Raw genomic sequence first — 12397 nt, forward strand, 5'->3', positions numbered from 1 at the left:
AATTAATGTTGATATGTTGACACAGCCGTGTTTAAGATAAGATAAGGAACAGATTATGGACGTCAACAATTATACAAAGACTCTAAACATCGGTAAAAACAGACAGTCACGGTGACACAAATGTGTTCAGTCCAGGATCAAGGGTTTGTCATCCAGTGTGAGTGAGTTTGACATCCGTGATGTAAGAGTCTGTGAGTGATGGAGCGAGTGCTAAAGGAGGGGTACAGGGGGGAACAAAGGTCTAAATATGGAACAAAAACCTGGATATTCTGCCGCATTCCAGAGAATGAAAGACATTCCTGGATTGAGATTAAAGCGACACTTCTGTACAAACGCATCTTTTTTTTAAGGTCATTCGGTCTGTTTCCACAGACGCCGAGAGTTCTGAGAAAAATTGAATACCCGCACTGTGATTGAGTCTTGTCTTTGACAGCTGTATCCTGGCAACAAGGCAGACCTGAACACGCCGCCGCTCCTCGAATCATTACATCCGTCTCCGAGGCAGACGCCGATGGTGAGCTGAGGACACGGATGTTCACGTGAGGTCCAGCTCAGCGTGGACATGATGCCACACTCAGGGGTTTTTGAAGCTCGTAGGGGAGTCCAACATTTGGGGGCCAACGTCTTTGAGCAGTCAAGGTCACGAATAGAATCTCTATTTACCAACCAATCGTAAATGAGTGTGAAGGTAATACTTTCTTTTAAAATAGTTTCAACCGTTTCATTCCCTGTATAATTGTTGACATCATCTCTGTCCCTTATCTTATCTTAAACACAGACATCTTTAGAACCAAACATATGAAACTGAACTTTCATCTAAGTCCAGTCCACCATCTTGAGGGCCACATTGAAGACTCAGTGGGTCAGTTTGACCCGTGTGTGTTATAATATACACATTTTAGTGCCGATCGTTGAAGTATAATTTAATTTAAAACAAAAAAGTGTTGGAGACACTTATAGTGACAGTTAAAAATAAACAAATATTTTTCTTATTCCATCCTCACTACAACATTTGCCACTGAGGAGAATTATAAAAATCTGTATTTTTTATTTTTATTTTTCAAAAATAGCACACAATTCACCAAATGATCTTTAAAGTTTCAACTAATGTGTTGATTTAAGTGTATCTTGAGTTGATGTTGGAACCTATTTTGTACTCATTTCAAATCAAGAATTTCAATTTAACTTTTATTTGTAGGTTGATGTTTTTTAAGCTAACTTGAATGGTTCATAAATATAATCATGAACTTAAAAGGTATGAAATCTGTATTATCGACAAGTTTATTTAAAAATACCAATAATATCTCTACTAATGCAACACTTCTTCACCTTCACTGCATCTTCTTCTACATCAACTGCATCCACTGATCAGATCAAAGTCGTACTACTAGAGTGAAAAACTTTCACTTGTGTAAATATTACATACCTCTGCCAAGGAGGTCATGTGTTTAGTGTGTCAGTCTATTTGCCAAAATTACTTAAGAATAGCTTAACAATTCCGATGGCATTTTTTGGGGGGAATTATTAACAACAGGAACATAGTTCCATCTGGATTCACAAAGAGATTAAAGGATTAATCACTTAACGGCGTCTAACTTCTACTTAAAACAGATTCATTTAAATCACTTAAATAAATCCATTTGTACAAGAATACTACTCACATACTGTCATTGGTGGACTAGTGGTTAAGACGAGTATTTTAGCTAAAAGTAAAAAATCATCAAAACTCTTTTATTGATTTAATTTCTGATGAGCTCCTTGGAGGAGGTATGAGATCTCAAAGTGCATCTGTAGTTAGTTCAGACCACCTGGACTCACATAATATCTCCAATGACTTCAACAGAATTTATTATCATTTTATTCTGATTTTACAGGACAAACTTGATTCTAAGGTAAATATTTCAACATTTTTTTAAAGGTCAACCTTGAGTTCTACAGAGGTCATGGACCGACGGCACGAGTGTCGCTCTCACCAATCGGGGAATCCGGACCCGAGAACTTCTGTCCATTAGGCGACGACATGTCCGCTGGCATCCTCGACTGTTCCTTAACCGGAGAGCATCGTCCGTTACCTAGGAGACAAGTAAGTAAGTAAGTAAGTAAGTAGTAAGTAATATTTATTTATATAGCGCTTTTCCAGACCAGGGTCACAAAGCGCTTAGAAAATCAAAACAATACTCATAAAAGTATATACTTTAAAGATCAAGATAATACTGAGAACAATACAGGAGTTCGAGAAATTCAAGGAAAAGCCTGAACAAATAGAAACGTCTTAAGATGTTTCTTAAAGGAGTCAGTAGATCATCAAGAGCAAAGAGAGAGAAGATTGTTCCAAAGCTTAGGAGCAACAGCCTGAAAAGATTTCTCTCCTCTGGTCCTGAACCGTGTGCGTGGAACCATAAGTAGATTCTGATCCACAGACCTCAGAGCCCGAGCTGGGGTGTAAGGCTGGATCAGATCAGTGATGTAAGGAGGAGCCTGACCATGAATAGATCTGAAAGTTAGAACCAGAATTTTAAAATGATCCTGAAAGAAACTGGAAGCCAGTGAAGAGTTTGAAGGAGAAATGTGAGTTCTTCTACTAGAGCGGCTCAGAATTCTGGCTGCAGAGTTTTGAATCAACTGCAGGAGAGACACATCCTTCTTGTTAAGACATGAAAACAAACTGTTACAATAGTCCAGACGAGAAGAAACAAACACATGGATTATAAGATCCAGATCATGTTCCGACAACATTTTCCTAAGTTTAGAGATTTTTCTCAGTTGAAGGAAACAGTTTCTGGTCAGTTTTCTTCAGTGTTGAACAAGAGACATGTCTTTATCAAATACAACACCCAGGTTTCTCAGGCTCGACAAGGACGACTCGTTGAATATACGACACATTCTTGTTGAGTGTTAAACACTCGTTTAAAGTAAACCGATCGTCGCCACCTTCAAAACCTCGGATGCAAAAAAAAACAGCCGCTCATGCGCCCGAGAGATCATAATGTCCAGCAAAAGTGGATCGGGTTGCAACCTCTCAGCGGTCGGCACAGAAGCCGGGCCATGGATAGCCCTGAGTCCACTCAGAGGGAGAGCACGCCGGCCCCTGATCCCCTTACAACCCCCGCCTCACCGGGGTCAGCCCACAATGCAGTGGCAACAGGCGAACGAACACCCCTGCTGACCCAGGTGTCACGTCCCCCCCGGGGGGAAGACGTGGCCGAGAAACTCTCCGAAAGAGATTAATGACTGAAGAAGATCCACCTCGGTCCAATTTGTCCAGACGTAATCTATCAGACACAAATCTGTGTCGGGTCTGCGCCGGCGTCTCATTGTGGCCCCGGGCCTGAGTGGCACCTGCTGGGAGATGCTGTCCATGACACAATCCCTGGGCCGCGGGTTCGGGTTGCAGGCTTTTGGGTTGGATAAAATCTCAGGTGACCGGCCTTGGCTGTCCCTCGGCCACGCTGTCCTGGAGACGGGACTGGCCCAGATTTCCTCTCGCAAGGATTTTCCGTTACTCGAGCAGACGCCGGACACGGTGACGGGAACTTGAATACTTGTCAAGCGTGTTTTCTGAATCCAGAAGGACACGCGTCTGGAACGACTACTTTAAAACTATACCCACTGCATTAGGAAATACAATAGAGACTCAGCATTTTGTTTAGAACTTCTGAGAACATGAATCCAAGTTGCGACCAAAGAATGTCATTAGAATGACTTCTTTGATGCGCGACGAAAAACTTCCGCTTTGAAAAGACTCACAACTAAAATGTGGCTGTGAATCGTTGTATTTAAAATCAAGCTTGAAAGAAAATTAAATACACAGTGAGAGTAAGAGTAAGTCTGACCATGAATAGATCTGAAAGTAAGAACCAGAATTTTAAAATGATCCTGAAAGAAACTGGCAGCCAGTGAAGAGATTTAGGGAGAAATGTAAGTTCTTCTACTAGAGCGGCTCAGAATTCTGGCTGCAGAGTTTAGTATGAACATGCTTTTTTTTTAGGGATTTTTAAAATTTGGCTTATTTTATTTTCCAGATTTTCCAGATAGAGAATGGTAAGTTTGTTTGTGTTATTGTTGTATTTAATCTTTTATTGTATTTAATCTTTGTATTTTCTATCTATTGTAATTGTTGTATTTAATCTTTTATTGTATTTAATCTTTGTATTTTCTATCTATTGTAATTGTTGAATTTAATCTTTTATTGTATTTAATCTTTGTATTTTCTATCCAGTGTAGTTGTTGAATTTAATAAATATATTTTTTTAATCTTTGTATTTTCTATCTATTGTAATTGTTGAATTTAATCTTTTATTGTATTTAATCTTTGTATTTTCTATCTATTGTAATTGTTGAAATTAATCTTTTATTGTATTTAATCTTTGTATTTTCTATCTATTGTAATTGTTGTATTTAATCTTTTATTGTATTTAATCTTTGTATTTTCTATCTATTGTAATTGTTGAATTTAATCTTTTATTGTATTTAATCTTTGTATTTTCTATCCAGTGTAGTTGTTGAATTGAATCTTTTATTGTATTTAATCTTTGTATTTTCTATCTATTGTAATTGTTGAAATTAATCTTTTATTGTATTTAATCTTTGTATTTTCTATCTATTGTAATTGTTGAATTTAATCTTTTATTGTATTTAATCTTTGTATTTTCTATCTATTGTAATTGTTGTATTTAATCTTTTATTGTATTTAATCTTTGTATTTTCTATCTATTGTAATTGTTGAAACTAATCTTTTATTGTATTTAATCTTTGTATTTTCTATCTATTGTAATTGTTGTATTTAATATTTTATTGTATTTAATCTTTGTATTTTCTATCTATTGTAATTGTTGTATTTAATCTTTTATTGTATTTAATCATTGTATTTTCTATCTATTGTAATTGTTGTATTTAATCTTTTATTGTATTTAATCTTTGTATGTTCTATCTATTGTAATTGTTGAAATTAATCTTTTATTGTATTTAATCTTTGTATTTTCTATCTATTGTAATTTTTGTATTTAATCTTTTATTGTATTTAATCTTTGTATTTTCTATCTATTGTAATTGTTGTATTTAATCTTTGTATTTTCTATCTATTGTAATTGTTGTATTTAATCTTTTATTGTATTTAATCTTTGTATTTTCTATCTATTGTAATTGTTGTATTTAATCTTTTATTGTATTTAATCTTTGTATTTTCTATCTATTGTAATTGTTGTATTTAATCTTTGTATTTTCTATCTATTGTAATTGTTCAATTTAATCTTTTATTGTATTTAATCTTTGTATTTTCTATCCAGTGTAATTGTAACACATCTCTGGTCGGGATCAAAACAACCTCCATGAACTTCTCTGTGGACTAAGATGTTTTTTTTTCTCTTTGGCCTTATTCGTCCACAAAGGACAAAAAGGCAGCGTTAACTACTTCCTTATTTCAACATCGTGGTTAAGCTAGTTTTCTTCACATCAGACTAAATAATATATCAAATATCAACCAAGTTAACAGCCTTTAAAAGTCACAAATGCTCCAAACATTTCTGTCCTTATTTTAGCTCTTTATTTACTTCTTCGTCATTTTTCAAAATCGGTCAGATTCCCGTCATCGCCTTTTAAGTCAATCCAAAGATCTTAAAGGGACAACAACATGTTTAAAAATAAATCCTCGGGCAAAGCAGGTTACTACAGATAGTGTGTATATATATATATATATATATATAAAACGTATTATTTTCCATTATGAATGTGAAAAACAATAGTTCAATTGGTCAAGAAAGAGTTTTCGATGGAAAACTTGTTCAAAATGATTCAGAAAAGATCATACATGTTCTTGTTAGTGAACCTTTGACAGGCTGTGTGAAGCATTTTAACACTAAACCCTGAATCACAAGAAAGAATGAAATATATTATCATCAACAACGTGTTAACTCGTGCTTCACTGTGAGATAGATTTCATTTTCATTGTTAGAATCAAATAACAATTAGAAAATCACATTAATGTTCTTCTAAAGAAAACATCTGCTTGATCTTCATAATTTAAAACCACAAAGTATTTACCTTTCGCAGTAAATAGATACTGAGATAACTTCCATTACGATTAAGAAAAAATGCTAAGCATTAGCCTAGCATCCGTATAGATCGGAAAGGTATATCTAATCTATACAGATGCTAGGCTAATGTAACGTTTAGCATTTTCTTACTAATAATGAATCTGTATTTTAGTGAATAAAACATAGAAAAATCCAAGAACTGTGTCATGAATTTAGCTTTTCAGATGAAATAATTTAAAATAAAAATGATTATTAAATCAAATAAGTAAAATATGTTATTCTTGCTTTGATATATTTGACAAATATCATTCTAAATGTAATTTATCGAGGATTACATTAAATAAAAAAGGCAATATTTACAGTTTTGAATGGAGACGTACCCTGGAGCGACGAGCTGTTGTGAAGAGAGTGAGGAAGACGTTCCAATGTTCCATGAACACTTCACACCTTTATGACACGTCTTCCTTTACTTTCTTCTCAAGGCTCGTCCCAAAGAATCGTCCGAGACTTTAAAGGAACCATCGCATAGAAGACGTCGACGACTCAGCGTTTTTAAAAATCCAATGGATTCCAAGATCTCGTTGGCGAATAAGATTTCTTGGTTGAAACCGTGTTCTTGTTGTGTTCGGATGCTTAAGAGTAAACAAGATGACAGTTGTTTTTAAAAATCTGTCGGCTCATATTCAAGCTTCAGTTCCAGACATTCTTTTTTTTGCCGACGCGACCTTGTTAGCGAGCTAGCTCCGGATGCACATTATTACAAATCCATGCTGCAAAATAAGATTTAGAGACAAAGAGCCCGGCGTCCTTCTCTGGCAGTGAAAACTGTCAAAAATATATCCAGTTTCAATCATTTTCATTCGTTTACAGGTTGATATTTTTGTGTAAAACTTCACTTTAATGGGCATTAAATGGTCAAGAGTCACAGACTTATGTTACTTCAGGGAAAATACAATATTTTGTAAAAGACAAAACACCTTCCAGGCAGTAAAAATCCATAAATATATTAATTATGTTTTCTATTAATTATTATATTTTTCCACAACAAGATCAGTCGTAAAAGAAAAAACTGCATGAGTTGACGACCAAGAAATCCAAAGATACATGTATGTTCAACTCAAAACATGGAGGCGTTTGTTAGATTTTATTCCTAAAACTCTTCCTCTTACATTAGATTAGATTAGATTAGATAAGACTGATTTTATTGATCCCTCTGTTGATCTCTTTCGGCAAATTATCGGGACATGTTATTTTTCTTTGATCTATGTTCTTTATTTTAAGACTCAGATTGTTTCATCTTGTTCTTTCTCTTTATTTCTCTTTGTTCTTATTTTATTTTTATGAATCATGGCTATATTGCTGTGTCTTATTGGAAAAAAACTTTTTTAATCAATAAAGTTCTGACCTAAATTCGTTTTTCAGTTCACAGCAGACGATAGTTTCATAAAAAAAAGAACAAAGGTCAGATAAAAGAACAAAGTGCAAGGGATGACAAAGTGCAAATATAAAGAACGGATCAAAGAATGTTGTTTTTTTACAATAAATGAGGGAAAAACCCTCTTATTTGGATCTTATTTTAGGAAGTAAGCGGTGAAACTTTCATGGATCGTAAGCGACGCGTCACACGGCGACTGACGGCTGCAGAACCTGCCGAGTCGAGCCGAGAGCGAAGGGTCAGAAGACTTTCAGGTCCGACCGCTTCCGACTGGAGCTCCACCATCACACGTCACTCGAGGAACCTTGTTGCAGGTCAACCTTTCAAGAGGAAAACATAAAGTGGTGTTTTCTGGATACTCTGGGATCAGGTTTTTCCTGTCCAACCTTCACACACTGGTTCCTCACCGACACACACACACTCTGCGCAGACACACACCCACGCATGTGGGTTATTTATGAGGGCGACCGCGACCACTCTTGTTGGTGACAAATGAACAACACAATCCACGATCAAATGACAAATGATTTCCACGTCGGTCCAGTTAGAAATCAGTCATGTTTACGGATGTTTTTTCTATCAGGACTTTTTTAAAGAAGGGTTTCAGTTACAGTCGAACACAAAGAGACTCGACAACACGCACAGGAGTCAGCAACACAACTATTGTGTGGTTGCTCAGCACTCGTTGTTGTCCAGTTCAATACAAAAGAGAAGAATCGCTAAAAACTAGCTTAGCATATTAGCACAGTATATTTAGCAACACAATGATTTTTGTGTTTGAAAACCTCTGTGGTTTGTGTTTTTAAGAGTTTTTTCTTCTTTACTTTTTAGTACGAGTTGAGCCGTGAAGATACTCTGGAGCGACACGTTGTGACTTGCTGGACGTTCACGACAGTTACAACAATCACTCGAACTTAGTGTAAACACAACTTTTCTCTTACCATTCAAAACTGTACATGAGGATAAACGTTGTGATAACAGCAGCTACATTACTTAGAAATACATTTAAAATGTTTCAAATACTTGCATTTATCCATAGTATAATTATTATTATGTCAAATATAGTTAAAATAACAAATAAATACACATTTGTGTCAGAGTTGTGGGTTTTTGCTGCATTATACTACGATCATTTGTTCTTGTTAATTATATATATATATATATGATCATCAATATTCCAAGTTGCTGATGGTTTTCGGCAGTTTTTCCAACTTGAACATACGTCGAGTGTGTGGGTGTTTAGACAAACAAAACATCTACATTTCCATGTTGGCTGCATCCATGACCTGTCAATCATATCCCGGAATATTTGGGCAATCACTTCCTGAGGGGGCGAAACATGCCTTCCAAGTACGACGACGATGGGAATATAAATGAATACATATTGAAAGATACAGGGTTGGCAGTGAGTATAAGAAGTGTAATTATTCTATGATGGAGCTGTACTTTTAATGTCAATTATATACATTATATTTTAATAAAATTCATGAAATAACTATAGGAATCACATATGAATGTGAAAAAAAATTATGTTGAATGTTAAGAAAAGACCGTTTATGACGAATTAAATAAATGTATAAATACTAAAGTACTTTAAGTACAAGATGAAGTGTGATTATATCATGATAGAAATGTACTTTTAATGTAAAATAATGATTTGTATATACTTTTTATGTAAATGTAGATCATAGATTAACAATAGGAAATACTAATGAACTTAACGTTAAATCATTTCATTTAAAAACATTTTTTTAATGACAGAAAATGATGTAAAAAATACAAAAAATAAATACTGAGGTTTAAATTATTAGTAGTTTAAGTAGAAGACTTGGTGTATTTATGCCATGAAAGAGCTATTACTGTAGTGGAAAACATTGAATTATATTCATTACTAAATCAATATAGATCATAATAGAAAGTATAGGAAATTCATACGAATTCGATACAAAATTAATTATTTTTTCAAAGCCTTTGAATGAAAAGATTATAATAAGAAAAATAAATGAATATAGAAAGAAAAATACATTATTGGTAGTTTAACACAAATTGTAAATATGACAAAGCTGTAGTTTTTGTGTAAAATAATTAATTTTAGATACATTTTATGTGAATAACTATGAGAACTACATAGTTCATTAAAAATATTTTTATAAATGAAGGTTAAAAAAAAGTAACATTATCAAGTTTACAGTATGAATATGAAATGAGTAGTATTAGTTTTATTTTATTTTATTATACATATAAAAACACTTTTAAAATGATATATATATATATTTTGAATGACAAGAAAAGAAGGTTGAAAAAGTGAATTAAGCCAAAGAACAATTTTATAATTTAAATTATAACCAAACTGTTATTGAGAATTAATCAGGAATAATGTAAGTATTATAAAATATAAAGTCTGTCTCTTTCTAACCCAAACTAACCTTTAACTATCACTAACATGGTCAGTCAAGCCTCAACCACAGACCGAGACTCAGACGTCCTGAAGTTCTTCACCCGCCGACAGGTTCTGAACGAGCTTCAGGGTCAGTGGGTTCGGCGAGGAAGGATGAAGACGTGCGTCTGAAACGAAGCTGCAGAAGCAGCAGAAGCTGCGTATCCAGTGTCTGCCTCTTGCGAGAGGATGTAGCTCATGCATCTTTTAGGCGTGGACAGGAAAAGGTCGCTTTTTGAGGGGGATCCCTGCAGCTCTGGCCTCTGTGGCCGCCAAACGGGGGTCAAAGAGGATCTTAGACCCCATCGATAGTCACGTCTGACCATATATATCTGGTTAAATACACGTTTAATATTCAGGATTGAAGCGACTTCATGGAAGTTAACACCGTTTATTATCGATCGATCATCTCGGACCTGATCGATCGAGAAGTTCTCGAAAAAGGTTTTTAACTTCTTGAATCAAACGATCGTCGTCGCTCGAGTCAGAAACTTGACGTTGGATGTGGTGAGATCTTCGTGAAGAGAAAGAGAAGCGAGGACTTACTGGAGCTGGAGCTGTTGGAAGCTTCCATCACGGAGGACGTTCAGAGCTGTTGTGGCAGAAACAGAAAATAAAGCATCAATTCAAAGTTTCAGGTGATTTTTTTTACAAACAATTTTGATTATTGTTACACAAATAACATGATAAATGGTGTTAATTATTTAATAAATTAAACTGAAATATTTTACAAGTATAAACTGTATATGTATGTATTTTATAAGTATTTTTACAAGTATAAACTGTATATGTATGTATTTTATAAGTATTTCAATAATAGTAAAATAACAATGTTTTAATGTATTTATTTTTAACTAAAGGTTACATTTTGGTGAAACTTTTACAATCAGAAAAATACACAAAAGGATAAAGTAGTACAACTAGAACATGTATTGATTAATACAAGTCGTTTCAAGTATTGATTTCATACCAATAGTTAATACACACACGAGTCACATTAACAGTCATTTTAAAACAATGTTAAAGTTTAATTTATAAGCATTTAAATCCACATTGTGTTGTATTATATTATATTACATTAGAAGGTATTTTACCAGGAGAATACTCACACCTGTACACAATGTATCAACTGTATCCACCGTGTGACATTTACAAAAATAATATATATACATATATATATATAAAAATATATGTTTATATATATAGAGAGATATATGATCAATTAAAGTGACGTCAATTAAATATTAAATACAAAGTTTTAATCCAGTTTTAATATCACATTTTTACACAACATGTCAATTAGCATGATTTTCTATTCACTACTTTACATTAATATTAATAAACATTTCATTGAAATCCCATTAAAAACAAGTTACCTTCACGAGTCTTCCCTGAGCGAAGATGACAGATGGAGGTCCTGGTGTTGTTTCCTCCTCCCTGGCAGGAAAAACACAAATATTTTCAGTGTTTTTTTGTGTGTGTTTCCTTCAATTCATAAAAGGTCTAGTGGGTTGAAAATAAATAAATAAAAAAACACAGCAGTGACGCATTTCAGAGACGCATGGGAAAGTTTGGAGGAGTTAAGGAGGCGCATCTTCTTCTTCTTCTTCTTCTTCTTCTTCTGCGCCACAACATCTGCTCCAGAAAAAGAAGCGTGAGATGTTGACTTACTTGGGTCCTAGACGAGGGACATGTTGCCTTCACGAGCTGCGCCTGCGTTCACAGGAACCTCCAGGAGCCTCAACAAGTTTGGCGAAGGAAAGAAAGCGAGGGATGATCGAACTGGATCCACCGGTTCCTGAGGAATTAGCCATAGCGACGACAGGGAGCAGCCAGACTTTTTTTTTTTCTTCTCTTCTGCGCCTGAGTCTGTGTCACTCCTGCTGAACAAAGATCTGATGCTCAGAGATGCTCACTCAAGGTCGGACCGTGAACGCGTCACGAGCGCCGGCTTTTTTTTTTTGTTCATCGTGACATTTTTCTGCTCCGGAGATGAAATGATGTTTTTCAACAGGTGATCCGATCCCCCGCGTGCGTGCGCGTGCGTGCGTGCGCGTGCGTCAGTCTCACCTGAGCGCGAGCCCGCGCCGACTTCACGCTCGTGCCGGCGCGTGAGCTCTTGGACCTGAAGGCTCCTCCGTGACTTCCTCCATCATCTCCTCCTCCATCTCCTCCTCCATCTTTCCTGCACCTCCTCCTCCATCTTTCCTGCACCTCCTCCTCCATATTTTCCTGAATCTCCTCCTCCATCTCCTCCTCCATCTTTCCTGCACCTCCTCCTCCATCTTTCCTGCACCTCCTCCTCCATCTTTTCCTGCACCTCCTCCTCCATCTTTTCCTGCATCTCCTCCTCCATCTTTTCCTGCATCTCCTCCTCCATCATCTCCTCCATCATCTCCTCCTCCATCATCTCCTCCATCATCTCCTCCTCCATCATCTCCTCCACCATCTCCTCCATCTTTCCTGCACCTCCTCCTCCATCATCTCCTCCTC

General features: G+C 35.6%; 1 protein-coding gene across 2 annotated transcripts in view; it reads right to left on the bottom strand.

Annotated features, from left to right (window-relative positions):
- ikzf2 (IKAROS family zinc finger 2) overlaps positions 1 to 11884 on the bottom strand; it is a 34519-nt gene extending 22635 nt beyond the window's left edge. Inside the window, exons 1-4 of one of the 2 annotated variants that reach the window (XM_087803932.1) lie at positions 11576 to 11884; positions 11281 to 11341; positions 10451 to 10496; positions 1974 to 2072 (exon numbers count right to left, since the gene is read on the bottom strand). In XM_087803932.1, the coding sequence (XP_087660058.1) occupies positions 1974 to 2072; positions 10451 to 10478 (127 nt within the window). In that variant the 5' untranslated portion in view covers positions 10479 to 10496; positions 11281 to 11341; positions 11576 to 11884. Of the gene's footprint in view, positions 1 to 1973; positions 2073 to 6392; positions 6421 to 10450; positions 10497 to 11280; positions 11342 to 11575 lie in introns of those variants that run through there. The other variant, XM_087803933.1, reaches the window with a different exon arrangement.
- Between the last annotated feature and the right edge of the window lie 513 nt (positions 11885 to 12397).

This window comes from Callionymus lyra, chromosome 12 (assembly GCF_982586985.1).
Source record: "Callionymus lyra chromosome 12, fCalLyr1.hap1.1, whole genome shotgun sequence".
NCBI lineage: Eukaryota > Metazoa > Chordata > Actinopteri > Syngnathiformes > Callionymidae > Callionymus > Callionymus lyra.